General features: G+C 35.3%; 1 protein-coding gene across 24 annotated transcripts in view; it reads left to right on the top strand.

Annotated features, from left to right (window-relative positions):
* CCDC88A (coiled-coil domain containing 88A) overlaps positions 1–16,419 on the top strand; it is a 90,854-nt gene that overhangs the window by 62,043 nt on the left and 12,392 nt on the right. For 9 of the 24 annotated variants that reach the window (XM_066995405.1, XM_066995406.1, XM_066995399.1 and 6 more), the window contains exons 21-33: positions 1,069–1,346; positions 1,558–1,701; positions 2,711–2,897; positions 3,266–3,411; positions 4,034–4,126; positions 4,322–4,536; positions 8,472–8,555; positions 9,574–9,777; positions 10,097–10,168; positions 10,710–10,796; positions 11,148–11,228; positions 12,678–12,943; positions 14,612–15,101. In XM_066995405.1, coding sequence (XP_066851506.1) covers positions 1,069–1,346; positions 1,558–1,701; positions 2,711–2,897; positions 3,266–3,411; positions 4,034–4,126; positions 4,322–4,536; positions 8,472–8,555; positions 9,574–9,777; positions 10,097–10,168; positions 10,710–10,796; positions 11,148–11,228; positions 12,678–12,943; positions 14,612–15,101 — 2,347 coding nt within the window. Of the gene's footprint in view, positions 1–1,068; positions 1,347–1,557; positions 1,702–2,710; positions 2,898–3,265; positions 3,412–4,033; positions 4,127–4,321; positions 4,537–4,902; positions 8,436–8,471; positions 8,556–9,573; positions 9,778–10,096; positions 10,169–10,709; positions 10,797–11,147; positions 11,229–12,677; positions 12,944–14,611; positions 16,418–16,419 lie in introns of those variants that run through there. The other 15 variants (XM_066995391.1, XM_066995390.1, XM_066995389.1 and 12 more) reach the window with 10 other exon arrangements.

The following is a 16,419-nucleotide window of genomic DNA, read 5'->3' on the forward strand; positions in this document are numbered from 1 at the left end:
CAACCATAGATAAGTCAAAGTACTGGGACAATGAGTTAGAAGGGGAAGCATTTTCTGCCTTTTTTTTTTTTTGTGGTGAATCTCACCAAGCAATGTAATTTTAATTGCTGGGGATGACAGGAGGATGTTGCACCCAGCAGTCCAAGAAAGGGAGTTCCACTTGCAAGACAACTCTCTATTAACTCTAAATCAAAATGAAAGGTGAAGTATGCTCATGAAAATGAGAGTGACTGTTAACTAAATCTGAAATGTGAACTAAGACTAAAGTCTATATAGACTATGTCAAGGCTGTTCTTAGGCAACTGTAATTCTAGCATTCTTCCTGATACCCATAAAGAACAAACGAGAGAGAATTTCTTAAAGGGTGACTGGGATTTCTGTACTAAAGCGAACTTGGAATTCAGTCTGAAGTTTTACAGTATACACTTGCCATCAGACATTACTTCATTTCCAGTGAAACGTTCAGCTTTGTCATTGTAGCAGTGCTGCAGTTCCAACAGAAAGGGATTTGTTCCTTAGTAACAGCATGCGTTGCAGTGGTAGTTTTTTTTTTTTTTTCCTTAGCAGATACCCTGAGGGTATTAGAAGCCTTAGTAGTTGATTTTTTTTCTTTTTTTCCTTTTTTTGAATAGGAAAGAGGAGGAAACTAGACTATTGCAGGTCAGATGACAAACATGTCAGGTATCCTTAATTTCTTAAGATATCCAAGGATTAGATGAGGTTAATCTTTTTTAGAAGCACACAAGTAAAGTTTTTTATATGTCCTATTTTGAAAGCTTGAATGTGTTAATGGACATAAATACTGTTCTGACATAACTCTTAGAGAAATGGTACTCTTCCACAGGAATACTTTCCATCAGATCTAACAACATGTACAAATTGGAGTTGTCTGTTAGGATATAAGAAATAAAAGTGTTTCCATTCAAGGCTTTCAGGTAATGGAGTAACTAGAAGGTTGCTGAGATAATGAATTGAACATTCAAGAAATCCTTCGATAGAATGATACAGACAAGATGATCCAGTCTATGAAATTAATGTGCGACTCTTGTCAAATGTTTATGACTGCAGGTTGAAAATTCCACCCTTAATTCTCAAAGTACATCTCTTATGAATCAGAATGCTCAACTGTTGATCCAACAGTCTGCACTAGAAAATGAAAATGAATGTGTGCTCAAGGATCATGAGGATCTGAAATCCTTGTACGATTCACTTCTCAAAGATCATGAAAAACTGGAACACCTACATGAACGTCAAGCTTCTGAGTATGAATCGCTGATTGCTAAACATGGAAGTCTTAAATCTGCACACAAAAATCTGGAGGTGGAGCATAAGGACTTAGAAGATAGGTAAATACTAATATGCATGACTATAATTAGAAGACTGATCCTGACTAAACAGCAAGAAATGCTGTATACCCATGATGAATAAAATCTGTATTCCTGAAATATAACACTAAGATCTTAAAACTTTGAATGATCACATTTTCAAAAAAAAAAACAAAACTCCATGTTTTATTGTTCCAAAAAAAAAAAGCTTAAATACAATTCTTGTTTGCAGGTACAATCAGTTGCTGAAACAGAAAGTGCAGTTGGAAGAGTTGGAGAAAGTGCTCAAGATAGAACAGGAGAAAATGCTTCAGCAAAATGAAAAACACGAAACTGTAGCAGTAGAATATAAGAAACTTCGTGATGAAAATGATAGGTAAAGCAAAACACTGGTGCAGTCTAAACAAGCATTGCATCCTCTCATTTATCTTGATACCCGATGCTGTGCCCCAGAATATTAATGATACATACCTTACAGAAACACACTCTGTTGTTCTATGGTATAATTACTTTAGGAAAACTGAAGAAGGAACAGTTAAAAAAAAACAAAACAAAACAAAAACCCATAAAGCGTAATTATTGCATGCTGACTATACTGAATTCCACATAGCATCTTAAGAATGCCAGGCCATGCACTGTGCTGTGTGGATGTGGGCTGTAGAGGGAGCAAACCATTCTCTGTGAGTTGCTTAAGAGGCAGAATGACTGGTTAATGCTGGTAGGAGTAGAAATTCAGTGTTGTGGGTGGTGAAGGCCAGTTTGATCCCTACTACTGAGGTACAGGTTGCCCTAAATAGTCTGGTTGAAATTAATATTGTTATTTACATAGTACAATACTTACCCACCTCAAGAAGAGGCATTAAGAGTTGTTCATCTGGCGGAGAAGTTTGCAATGACATGCCTTCTGCCTGTGGTGTTGTATGAGAAGAATTAGTGGGAACTGGAAATTGTTTTTAGAAAGGGACGTGGCAGAGCTAGGTAGGAGCAAAGGGAGTCTAAGAGTCCATACACAGCTTATGCAGTTACCAAGGTTTGGACCATTCCTATTTAGTTACTCTTTTGTGTTGGCAAGAAATCTTAGCTGTTTTGTGAGAATTTCATATTTTGAAAAGTGATGTCTTAAAACTAGTTTTTATGTCCACATTTAGAAATCCTAATTATTTTTAAAAATCTGGAGAACCCAGACTGTGTAAAGACTTGATACATACCTAGGAATTTTAGATTTACAGATAACTTACCTACAGCATGTGATACCAAGAAATTCTTACGTGTATTTTGTGAAGTAGCATCAAAGCCTGGAAGTTTCATGTTTCAGGGGGAGTGTGGGTCATGAATACATTTCCTTTTACATGCATGTATTCTTTTATGTTCTCTTTTAATTCCAGGCTTGCTCATACATACAGTCAACTCTTAAGAGAGAATGAAGTTCTGCAAACTGATCATAAGAATCTGAAAACATTATTGAACAATTCTAAACTAGAACAAACGCGATTAGAAGCCGAGTTTTCTAAACTTAGAGAACAATACCAACAACTGGATATTACATCTACCAAATTAAATAATCAATGTGAGGTATGTGACAATTATCCTGTTTGTAGGACTGGTATTGTTGTGATGTTTGTATAAGCTTATTTACAGATTCATAAAATCTTATGAAGTGCTTGAGAATTTGACATTTGGATTATAGATAACGTCGTGAGTCTGAAGACGAATTTGTCTGTTGTACGTGCAGTAGAAAAATTGCAGTTTGTATTAGGTAAACTGTAAGTTATTTAAAGCATCAAAGAAGATTTTACCCATTGAGTCATGATTTTGTTAAGTTTTCTGTTTGATTTGACTGTCTAAATACATTGTAGGCCTAAGTTTTTTTGATAATATCATCTGTGTATGAAATATGCTCACATATAGTTATGTACATACCATTTCATTTATTTTAACAGCTGCTTAGCCAGCTTAAAGGAAATCTGGAGGAGGAAAACAGACATCTACTAGATCAAATTCAGACATTAATGCTACAAAATAGAACATTACTTGAGCAGAATATGGAAAGCAAGGATCTCTTCCATGTAGAGCAAAGGCAGTACATGTGAGTTTTAAAACCAGTTAAATTACTGTGATTAGGGCAGTTACATAATATTAAAAAAAAAAAAAACAACTTTCATTGTATATAGAAATTAATGTTTCAGGAGTAGCATGTGTTTCTGTTCTTAAAATAACAAATTATGTGTGAAAAGCAGATAATTAAAACTAAGAGCATTTTATTTTTAGATCTGAAAGATGAGTGCAACTGCATTCATTATTGGTGAAATGTCTAATAAAAATGTTACTTATTCCCCATTCGGGGATGATAGATTTGTTTGAAAACTGTAATCCTTTTAGTGAATTTGAGAGAAAATATGCTATATTTGTAAATGATTCTGGTATAGCCCATGTGCACGTTGTTACTAAAAATAAAAAAAAGGCAAACTTCTGTTGTATAATAAACAAAGCTAGTGGAAATATTTATAATGATATATTGTGGTGTTAAACAGAAGAATGCTTGTTTTCTTTATCTCACTTTCTTGATTTTTTCCAATAAGAAACAGCTGTTACGTAAGAATTTCTCATGAAAACCTACAGCTTTCAGATAACATATCCAGAGGATCATGTTACTCACATGTTATATATACATTTTCCAAGCATACATTATCATTAATTTCTGTTTACAGTGACAAGCTAAATGAATTAAGGCGACAGAAGGAGAAATTGGAAGAGAAGATAATGGATCAGTATAAATTTTATGAGCCATCTCCACCAAGAAGGTAGTGATGAATATTGTATCAAAATAAACACAAATCTAAAACACAATTACCCATTCTGTTCTGTCTGAAAGACAAGATTTTGTTCAACTTCAGAGGAGCAGAATCATGTCTGTTCTTGCATACAAATTAGGAAAAATATGAAGACCTAAGTAATGTACTATAAATGCAACAAATGTACTGTCTTATTGATAACAGAAGGGGTAACTGGATTGCTCTGAAGATGAAGAAGCTGATAAAATCCAAGAAGGATGCTAATCGAGAACGTTTGAAATCTGTGACCCTTACGCCTACCCGTTCAGAATCCAGTGAAGGATTTCTTCAGCTGCCCCACCAGGACAGTCAAGATAGTTCTTCAGTGGGCTCAAATTCTCTTGAAGATGGCCAGACCCTGGGAACCAAAAAGAGTAGTAGTGAGTATAGCAGAACATTTTTCTTTCAATACTTCTCAGATAAATGTTTTTTTTTGATATATTTAAAAATGGTGCTGAGAAAACCTATGAGTTCTCGAGGTTTTTTACAGATAATTCTGAAAGTCTTTAGGAAATGAGCCTGCATTTTCTCATTAGTGACAAATTTATACTGACTTCATGCAGGCTTGAGTGTATGGGCAGATGCTATTTTTTTTAGCATTTCTGCAGCTATAAATAAAGATGTCAAAATATGTTTAGTTAGGTAAGATGAAGTAGGTAGTGTTACTGTGTCAGGTGAACAGAATTTTGTATAGATTGTCAGATACCACCACAAGCACCGTATTTTGTTTCTCCCTCTTCTCCCAGCATGAATCCTTCCCCTTGTCTTTGAAAGTGCTTTCCAAGCCGTGGCTGTGCTACCATCCTTCAGATCCTAAACAGATCTTCTGTCTGAAGATGTTTCTCCAGCATCACAAAAAATCAGTGATGAAGTTTTTTGATGCTGAGTATGCAATAGGAAGTTTTATGTCTTGGGTTTCACAAGACATCAGATCAATATTTTTGAGCCAGCTATGAATTTACTGTATTAAAAATGATTAAAGCTATTATGTTGTATTTTTTCTTTTAAGGTTACTACATAAACTTTAAGGCATCTAAAAGCACTATTTCAGGAAAACTTTAAATCAGAGTTGTGATTTATTTTAAATATTAAAATTTAAGTTTGAGGGTAAACTATTGCTTTCATTGCTAACTTGTCAGTTTTGGGGAGCTTAGCATTTTTCAGCCTAAGGGTGGTATGTAAAGATTCAAAACAGGTACTTCTGAATAAAGAAGCACAACTGTGGCTTTTGGAATGTAAATTGGAAGTCTTGCGGAGTTCAGAACTGACTGAAGCTATAGCGAATGTTTACAAGTGTGTTTGAATCAACAGTGTGCACGCTTTGGATCAGGTCAGGAGCATCAACGATTTTATGGTCTGGAAGGGCCCTTTTATGTGACAATATTCTTTGCATTGATACTTGGGACCTTGCAGCTGAGTATGCTGCTGCTACACTCAAAGCACTTTTCCTCTTGATAGAGCCAAGGTTGAAGTTAACGGTGGCTAACCCTCAAAAGAAGTTTGAAGTTTTTCAGACCTCAATAATTTTGTACTGTATGGGCCTTGTTCGTGTTCCTTTTAATCCCGGTGTATTTATACGCAAACTGGAAGGGCTGATCTAATTCGGAATCCCAGCTTTCCTCCATTACACGTCACCATGGAAACCATATTTTTGGACAGAATTTGGATAAATTAGGTGCCAGTTCAGTGCTGACTATCTTACTGAGACAGTCTGTGTCTCACAGAGTTAGGACTAGAATATGTCAGTGTGAAAAGAACCAGTAGTGGTACACATTTTGCAGTCTATTTCTTCTTCTTTTAGAATGATTGTAAATCCTAAATACCATGATACTGTGGCTACTTTCTATTCTCTAAGTAGTGGCCTCCATGAAAAAAAACCAAAAAACTATAAGAAAGGAAATCAGGAAGTTGCCCCCTGTCTAAGCAACTACTCAGGTGTTGTAGCTTTTCACACTGACTGAAGGCAGTCTGCACCAAGGGAAGGGACAGGTTCTGGTCCACACTGATCGCCTGTGTCTGCAAATGGAGGTGGTCCCAGCAGGAACTGTTGAGATGGAAAATCCTCCTGTATCCTTCAGGAAGCAAGAGAAGGTAATTTTCATTCCCCAGACTGCAGCCAGTGACACAAATCAGTGGTGCTCTCAAAAGCTATGTTATTCTTTGTCCTCTAATGATCTTTGTGACATAAAGATTTCCTATCCCTTAACCTCTGTCAGAGGAGGTGAGGAGATATGGATGTCCAAATGTATTACTCTGCTACCACGACTGATAAATAATTAGCTATGTGAAATCTGTAGATTTTTTTCTTTTGAAGATAGTGGAGACAGAGTGTTTTCCTAATACAGGACACTCTCATGCAGATGTTTTCAAGAGACCTGTTCTCTTAGAAAGACAGGTGATCTTGGTGCAAAGATCAAGGTTATGCTGTTGAAAAAGGAAGACAGCACCTGAGATTGTTTTCATCTGCTCACAGAGTGCTTGAAGCTCTTTGTTTCCAGAGGTACTCTCAAATGAGGGGCTGCCTGTATGGCTGGGAACATTTGCAGCACTGGTAAAACCCTGCAAGCAGTGTGAATGCTGGATGCTCCTGGCTGCAGGGTTTCACCTTTGCTTTTCACATCTGTATTCAGTGATTGAATCAGGTGAGTGCTGTGGACCTGACATCTGGTTTCTGCAGAGCCTTTCCTCTTGGAGGGGATGGATACCATTCTGAGCTTTTGCATAGAAAACTCAAGGCAAGCAAGTGGAATTTATTTTTTTTTGTGGAGAAAAACGGATTACTTTTCTGAGCTTCCACTTCAGGTGTTTCAGATTGGCAACAGCATTCCAAGGAATTAAGGCTGTTACTCAGCCTGTCGTCTTTTAATAGTACCAGTAGCAGACACATCTCATCCTTGTGGAAGTAATAGAAATATATTGGGCTGCCCAGCGTGGTATTGCTCTGGTTTGACTTGGACTACTGCCTGCTGCTTGAAGACTACATAGCATTGTAGACTGCTTGTTCTAAGTGCTAACACAGAATAATGTGATGGAGAGGGGTATTTGTTTCAAGGTAGTTCATGTGCACTCGTAAATGTATATGTATATATGTACTCCTGTATAAAACAGAAATGGCTGTATAACAAGCCATTGGCTGAGTAGAAAACAAAAGTAAATGACAAAGCATGTGTCCTGAAAAGTCACTTCAGGGAGGTAAAATAAGCAGCTCCTGGGCTGATAGATTGTTCTACACTGCTTTCACATTTGCATAAATAAGAATTTCTCAATAATTCCATTTTTTGTTTCTTCCTGGATCTTTATATCCTAATTTTTTGCATGTGGCTCCTGTATACTTCACAGTCAGCTGGCACGTTTACCTGATGCTTCCAGATGCAGGTGTCTGCCAGTAATCAGTTACTAATGGAGAATAACTGAACCTAAGGACAAGATTAATGTGTGATTTCCCCCTCCCACTCCCCATCTTTTATTACTACTTGAAATTTTAACTCCTGTAATTATATGTTGTTTTAACTTTCCTTTATCCTTCCTAAAATATAGCAGTAACACTCACATTTGGATTTTCTTTTGCTACTTTTTTTTTGAATCTTTGGTATTCTTTCAGTCAAAGAATTGGTGTATATCATTCCAGCCAATACATTTTTATTTTATTTTTCTAATTACAGGTTTGATTTGATTTACAGGTATTTCAGTAAAATACTAAAATCAGTGTGCAAGTAAACATTGTTATTTGAGCATAAGGTCCATGTAATTTTTCAAGAAGACAGTAAGTGATCAAAATTAGTAATAAGCAAAAAATACAACAAATGAAGATTGTTTCCTGCTGTAGACAATGGGCAAAAAATTACAAAAGTTATTCTCAAAAAATAGTGATATGTTCATATTTTAAAGTATAGTTTATACTTGATTACTTTCATTTTGAACTTTTTCTGCTTCACATTTTTCTTTATGTTCAAGAAATACATTTTTCACAGTAAAAAAAATTACAGTCAATTTTTATAATCTGCAAAGCACTTGCGTTTAGTTTTTCATGATGGTAGTTAGGACTTTCAAACTGTGTTACACTCTTCACCATTATTTTCGGTGCATTTCTGAGTATATTAAAGTTTTCATAGTGTAGTTTTCATATTTTGGTGTAGTTTTCATATTTCATTGTCACACAGAAGCATGAGAGTGATAGTTTTTAGCATAGCATACATAGCTTAAACTCAGACATTCATTTCTGTCCTTAGTTTCAACATTTAACTTCCATCTGTTCTTCTCCCTTTTTTTCTTTCATTTCCCTGTTTCCGTTTTTCCTCATGCTATGACATAAAAGTGGTTGCACTGAAAAGACTGCCCTTTTTGAGGAACAGACCGAAGGAAAAAGACAAAATGAAGGCCTTCTACCGTCGCTCCATGTGTAAGACTTTATGACAGTTCAGCTTCTTTTAAATGGCTACACTGGCTTCCATTACTAATTTTTCACTAACCTCTCCCTGGACTGCGCTTTATTTTTCCTCCTATTTTGCAATGTGCAAGTCCTGCTACTATACAAGGAGCTGGAGCTTTTTCTTTTTTTAAACCTTGGCACTGAATACCTTATATATGTGCATATGTGCACACACATGTACCCACACATTTACATGCACAAGCACACACATACATATATATATTCAGTGCATTGTGATTACATGTATTTGTATACATATTTGTCTATATACACATTTGTGTATATAAATTTACAGTGCACTGTGTTAACATCAGTAGTTCTAAATTACACATTTCATAAGCCTTCAGAAATTGCTGCAATTTTTTTGTTTAAAGAAAGTGTAGAAAAAGTAGTGCAAGGCTGTATGGTGGTCTGTCACTCTTCAAGTATTCATCAGTTGTTGTTGCCAAAATGTTGTATTGATTTGTTTTACTTTATTTTACTTTTTCAAGAGTAGTGGATAATTTTCTGTCTTTGCAAAGTAAAGGTGAATATCATCAGAAGTCATCTTTTTCAGATCTTTTTATTTGTTATGTAAAATACAATGTCCCTGCAGTAACCTGCACTGTTCAAGGATCCCGTGTCATTGTTGACATAGTTGTGTTAGCACCTTGCCCGTTTTATCCTTATTCATTCCATCTTATCATTGCAAACAGTATATCAAGGCTTCTAACATATATATTGCATATCATTGCAGCACAAGCATGACGACTATGCCTAATAAAATCAGTTTAAAGAACCATAATGAATTCAGAGAAGTCTCTGACTTACAACACTTCTCATTCATTGAGCTGATTGCATGTTATAACGTGGATGATCTTGTGTTTGTACCTTGCAGTACTCTATACGCTATAATGCTTAGAAAACTGTCAAACATTTTGCAATACAAGATAAGAACAAAAGCAAATACATTGACCATGCTGATCATTTGCTTTCATTTGCATCCCAGCCATGAATGACCTGGTGCAGTCCATGGTCCTAGCAGGAGGACAATGGACAGGTAGTTCTGAGCATCTGGAGGGTCCTGATGATATATCTGCGGGTAAAAGGAGAAAAGAATTGGGAGCTATGGCCTTCTCTACTACAGCTATCAACTTTGCAGCTGTCAACTCTTCTACAGGCTTCAGATCCAAGCAGTTGCTAAATAATAAAGGTATAGGTAGAAGCTTTTTGCACCATGATGTGTCTATGTGTAACAGCAATTTCCTATAAATCTTCATTTTACTTACTTATATTTTCATTTTGTAGAAAAAAATAATTAAAAAAAAAGGCAACCTGAATAATTGAATTCCAGTGATAAGATACTGAACAGGTTTATTAACTGCAGTTACAAAACGTTTCAGGATTATTCCTACAAAATGTTACATAAATAAAACTCTTTGACGATTATTTTAATATATTTTTTAGATGATGAAATAAATACGCCTATAATCTATTTTATTTTACATCTGTTTTTATGTCTCTGTGTATAGATACTACATCCTTTGAAGATGTAAGTCCACAAGGTATTAGTGATGATTCTAGTACAGGATCAAGAGTTCATGGTAAGATGTGAATTTTAATTAAATGACTTAAGGATATATTATGTGAATGTGAATAAGGTCTAAAAAAACGTGAATGGTATAATTATGAGTGAGCATGTTTTATGTGATTTGCATACCTCTTGAATGTATAACATCATTTCTTCAGATTATTGCTTGTACTATCTTTTCTTCTTAAATACTATCAGATATTCTATATCTCCAGTAGAAAGTATCTATGAAGTGCATCTGAACAGGATCAAATTTTTTTGCCTTTTAAAAATGTATTTGGATTTGATAGTAAAATAAAATCATTATTACAATTCCAATCTTTAAAAAAATAAAAAATTGAAATCTGGCCAGCTTTTCCAATGTTTATTGTTCAGTGAAATGTAAATTTATCATGTACCATATTTTATAAAATCATGACATGTTCCTTCAAGCAAAGCTATGAAGTGAAAGCTGTAATAAGTGAAGTTTTAACTCTTCTAAAAATACTTGAAATTAGTATGAGCAATAAACATTTTTGAAGATAATAACAGTGCATTTCCCTTGTATTGGATAGGAGTACAGGACATTAACTGTGCAGATGCTCTTGCTCCTCCTGTTCGTGGCATTTCAACAATGTGCAAGGTTCCTTGTCAAATCTGTTGTAAGTGACCTAATCACAAGCAGCTTTCTGCATGCCAGTCCTTTCACCTGTAAAATCCTGGTTTCCCACTAACCAATCTGTTTCAATTCTAAATGTACACTCTATTTCTCTCTTCCTCTCCCTTGTACCTTACTATTCCTGTAGTGCCCTTTTCTAAAGTGTCCTCTTGGACTGCCTGGAAATCCCTTCGCTTTCTGATCTGTAAGAAACCACTTTGTTGACAATGGGCATGCTCAGCCTGTGAAATAGTGCATGATTCCTGCCTCAGAGCATTCTGTGATCAGAATGTAAAGGTACCGTGTCATCTGCTAAAATTTTGTTCATCATGGTATCTCCTAATTTTCCATTTAGCTTCCAGACCAGCCAGCCTTGATAGTGGCAGAACATCCACTAGCAATAGCAATAACAATGCTTCACTCCATGAAGTCAAAGGTATGCTGTAGGTGAATTTACATACATGCTTCATTTCCATTACTCTTTGTAGGATTGTCTATATGGGTTAAAAACAAAACAACAAAAATGAAAAAAACAACATAGCATGTTTTTTTGTTTAGGCACTTTTATACCACAGCCTTTGTTCCCCAAATTAGGAAAGGATACAAGTATTAGAACTTAGATTTTTAATAGATTTTCAAATGATGATACTGCCATGTGAGTTTCAAACTATTTCAAGCCAAAGCTTACAAAGTAACAATCTTGCACAATAAGAACTCCCCCCCCAAATTATGTTAAAATCTTGTATTTCTAAACAGAGAAGTTACTCTGCTTTTTCTCCTAGCATCCAAACATCTGTGCACTGCTGCTGTAAAGTTGTATGGTATACAACACAAAACACACAAATGGTCTATGTAATACTGTCCTGCAAATGGTTGTGTTTTGATTTTAAAAGATTAATAACATTCCTTGATTTGGCAATATTTTCTAAATTCCATATATTATTAGCCTTGACATACTTTTTTGTAATAGACATTCAACAAGTTTTTTAAAAATTATTATTAGTTGGAGACCATTGTATGTAAACCACTGCCAATTCGAGATCCATTTAATGTTTGTGACTTACATTTTTAAAACAATATCTGTTTGGAAATTGAGAGCTGAATGTTAGCTTAAGATTTTTAGTCATTTTTTTTCTGTTTGATTAATCCCTTTTACAAAGAATTCTTTAAGGTAGTCCATGCCCTAGTTCATATAAAGTATTAGAAATTTCTTCTGTAAACAATTTATTGTTCTTCAAACTTTACTTCATTTCCCAGGAGTAACATGAAATAGGAAATACTTGATTTTTTCATCAGCATTTTCTAAGCAATTTGCAATTATTGAAAAACAAGCAGAAATGGTGTTGTAGAATTTATTGTGCGTTTAATGCCACGTGCCTCCTTCAGGTAACAGCTGTAATAAACTAGAAGTAATGGGAGAAACTGTTGGAGAATGAACATTCTAAAATTGTTCTTGTTGAAAAACCATGTTGAAGACAATACTTGTTTTGCATTCCATCTTTTGTATTTCATTTAATGTAAAACTCATTTACAGTACATTAAAATGTGTACTTCACAGTCATGCTGAACAAGAATGGAGGCATACGTTTGGCCTCACAGAATACAATGTTATGTAGATAGTGGTTCACATTGTAAAGGTAGTTTTTATTCAAAAGCTATTATGTCATGTTGAAAAAGCTGTAAGAGGTAAATCAGGGGAGTGAACTTGTACTCATATTTGTTTTGAGCAATATAAGAAAACTAGATTTCTTTTTTTTTTTTTTTTAAGTATTCTAAATGGAATTACCTTTAACTGAATGTGAAAGTGTTCAAATTTGGGTAAGGTTATACTAACAGCTTTCATATATTTTTGTTACGGGATATTTAATACTGTTTACTCCAAAAGCAGGTGTGGTTAACAATCAAAGCAGGCCGCAAAGTCACAGCAGTGGAGAATTTAGTCTGTTGCATGAACACGAGGCTTGGTCTAGCAGCAGCAGCAGTCCTATTCAGTATTTGAAAGGTCATACAAGGTCTAGTCCTGTGCTCCAGCAAAGAACACCCGAAACACTGGATAGTCGTGGAAAACAGATCAAAAACGGTTCTCCTGGAAGTGAAGTTGTTACCCTGCAGCAGTTTTTAGAAGAAAGCAACAAAAGTACCTCAAGCGAGGTTAGTTTAAAAACTACTTCCTACGCCATGTATGGCTACAGAATTAATAGAGTACTTAAAGCGTGTAGAATTGCTTTAAAACTTTGTAGAGGTTCTGGTTATGCGTACATTTAGTACTAGTGTGGACTGTATCCTGATGAACTCTACTTGTTGTATTACATAAATATCAGTTTGGAATTTTGCAGCTTCACTCTTTCTAGGGTGCTGAATTAGGTGAGAAAGTCAATCTCCACTGCACAAAATTATCCAGTGTACTGATGCATGGTACACTCACTCACCAGAGTTTAGATGGAAGACCATAAACTCAAAGGAAATTTACTTTTCACCTTCCAGTTCAGCCACTGACTTCAGTAGTAGCTATTGTCAGATTTGTCTTATATTAACAGAAAGGAAGATATATACAGATATATGTACAGATATAGATAAAGGGTTTTTTTTTTTAACTCTGTTGGGCAAAACACCTAAACACCTGACCATCGAGCTGATTGAAATCTGGAAGGAATAAGACAATGTTTCTCTAAATCACTGAAGGTTTGTTAGAAGCTCAGAATCAATCACGTCTCTGCCAGTATTCTAATTTCTTCATCACTAGTTCTCAAGCAGATCTGTCCTAAGCCTAGATGTCCACTAGGGTAAAGCAAATTAGTTACTGAGGCTAGGGCCTATCGAGAATAAGGATCAGACTCCATCTATTTTTAACTACACAATTATAATGGAAACATACATATTCGTAGCTGAATTGATTAGCATAGTCCATGACTTGAATCTGGAACAGGTCACTGGATTTTTTGTTAGCTACTTAAAATTATGTATCGCTTGTGATTTCTCTGGCAAGAGAATTACCATTATTACTTTTATTATCCTTTAGCATTAGACAGTTCTGGAAATAGAACTTAAAGAAACAACCTGAGTCATCAAGTCAGTCTACTGCTGTTCAGGAATCACAAAATCCCTTTCATAGCATCGCAGAATAATTCGGGCTGGAAGGCGGCTCTTCAAGAGATCTCTCTTCACCCTTCTGCTAGAGCCTTTCCTTAATAATCTTAGCTTAAAACTTTTTTCCAAATTGTCCCCTTTACCATTTTGAAAGACTGAAGTCTTTCTCTGAGTCTGTGAATAGTATTCACTGAAAACTTATTTTTATATTTCTGAAGTCTTTTCTCCAAAAAGAGAAGTTTGAAAACCAGCTGATCCAAATTAAGGCACCAAGGTTATGTGCTTTGTATTACTTCCTAAGATTCTTGTCTTTATTATTTGAATATGTAGAGAATGTAAGCTTTTAGCTTCATATTATCAGTATAAGTTAAAATAATAGCACATATGAATTTGCTTAGCAAATTATCGATGGGTGATGGCAGAGGGAAAGTGAGTGAGAAGATGAACTTGAAGTTTTCAACTTCTGATTTACTGGATTATTCAGTATTACGGGAGCTAATTCCAGGTACTTGTGATATCTCTGACACCTAGTTTTCAAAGTACTTGCTTGTAGGTAACCTGTACAGAAAACTCATCAATGTGTACTCTAAACATTTACGTTATAATACCACTTACAGTTCTGAGAATTTTTTAAAATATTTTAGAATATTTTTTTTATGTCCATGAAGATTGCTTAAGGAAAAGTCAAAATTAGAAATTATGAATTTATAAGACATTTCATATTTTTGACAGATGAAATCTGCAAGTGAAGAGAATCTTTTAGATGAAGTAATGAAAAGTTTATCTGAGTCTGCTGAGCTGACAGGAAAGGAAAAGCTAAGAAAACAGGCATCTGCTGGTTGTGGTATTGTGAGGTCGTTAAGCGTAAAAAATACAGTTGATTTCTCAGATGGACGATCCATTAAACCAGAACAACTTGTAAGGCCCAGCTTCCGTAAAACTGAAGATGCCTACTTTACTAGCTCTCCAATAAAATTTACATCAGGCACTCAAGGGAAGACCAAATCAGTTAAAGAAAAGATGCAAGCAACTGTATCACAGCGACAATCAAGAGATTGCAATCCTTATGCTACCTTACCTCGTGCAAGCAGCGTAATTTCTACAGCAGAAGGAACTACTCGAAGGACAAGCATTCATGATTTTTTGTCTAAGGATATTAGGCAACCTGTTTCAGTTGATCCAGCGCCATCCACCGCTGACAGAAGCGTTCCAGCAACATCTAGTGAGTACTCAGCACATCAGTTATCCCCTAACGTTTTGCACTGTGTGGCTTACAGAATAGATTGTGTTCCACAAAGTGATGCAGCTAATACAGTTAAACCACGTAATTTAGGATGTAACTTTGATGTGCCTAAGACTCCAAGGATGGAAAGGTCAAATTTTCATGAGAAAACTTTAAGCACAAATGTGTTTAATGATAAAGTCAGTGTATCTGGCAATGATAGCACAAGATCATTTACTGTGGCTCATCCATTTTTATCCCTTAACACTGAATTAGTTAGTAATATAAGTGGATTGCCTCCAAGGTCTGCATCAAAAACTGATCAGGCGAACCTGTCAACATTTAGATCTGTACTGAAAAGTCAAGAACAGCCTTCAGCTAATCAGAAATCTGATCATAGTGACCTACGGTCAGCTCTAACTAGTGAATTTGCTCCTACCACCTGTGTAACCACTAGTGAGGCTGAACCCCCGCTGCTCGTTTCTGAAGATAATAAAACTGTGTGGTATGAGTATGGTTGTGTCTGAAAAGAAAATTGTATTTTTAAATATATAATCATATATGACATAGGATTTTTTTTCAATGTCCACTGGATTTATAAAAAATTTCACTACAATGAAAAAGTGATTTGCTTTTAGATCTATGGGTTGTTGTTTTTTCTGAGAACAGTGACACAAAGTTCAGCTGTGTACTCTAGCATGTATTCGAATGTAAAATTGTAATTTCACCAAAGTTTGCATGAAACGTTAATTGCACTGTGTATATTTTGCATGCCTTTAAAATTCTTTATAATACAAGCTATATTTAATTTGTCATCCATTACAAATATTTTGTTTTTTTTCCTCCTGTACGTAACTGAATGCATGTTAAACCAGTTGCATGCTGCATCGCCAAAAGCGGCACAGTGAATTACGTAATTTTTGGTCCAAGACAGTACTTTTCAGTTGTGTTCGTGCTTTCAGATGCATCAGTAATATGTTGATTATGTATTCGGAGTAGAAATGCATTTTTTTTCCTTCTTTCAAAAATGCTTCTTTTCATTAGCATTTCATTTAGAGAGATTTCAGTATCTCACTCTTAACATTTCTGCCACGTCCAGTGTGTCACTCTGCACGTGGAACAAGTTATAGCCCAATAATTCAATGACTTACCTTGCACAACAGATATGCATCCTTGTTCAGATTAACATTCAAATATTTTAATAAGTAACTACAATTAACATTCATAATCCTAAACATAAATGATAATTCTTAAGAGGTAAACAGTGTGCAGCACTTGCAATGATAAAATGACCCTTTCCACCGTTTCCCTTTCATAT

The sequence above is a fragment of the Anser cygnoides genome, chromosome 3 (genome assembly GCF_040182565.1).
Source record: "Anser cygnoides isolate HZ-2024a breed goose chromosome 3, Taihu_goose_T2T_genome, whole genome shotgun sequence".
In the NCBI taxonomy this organism is placed as follows: Eukaryota; Metazoa; Chordata; class Aves; order Anseriformes; family Anatidae; genus Anser; species Anser cygnoides.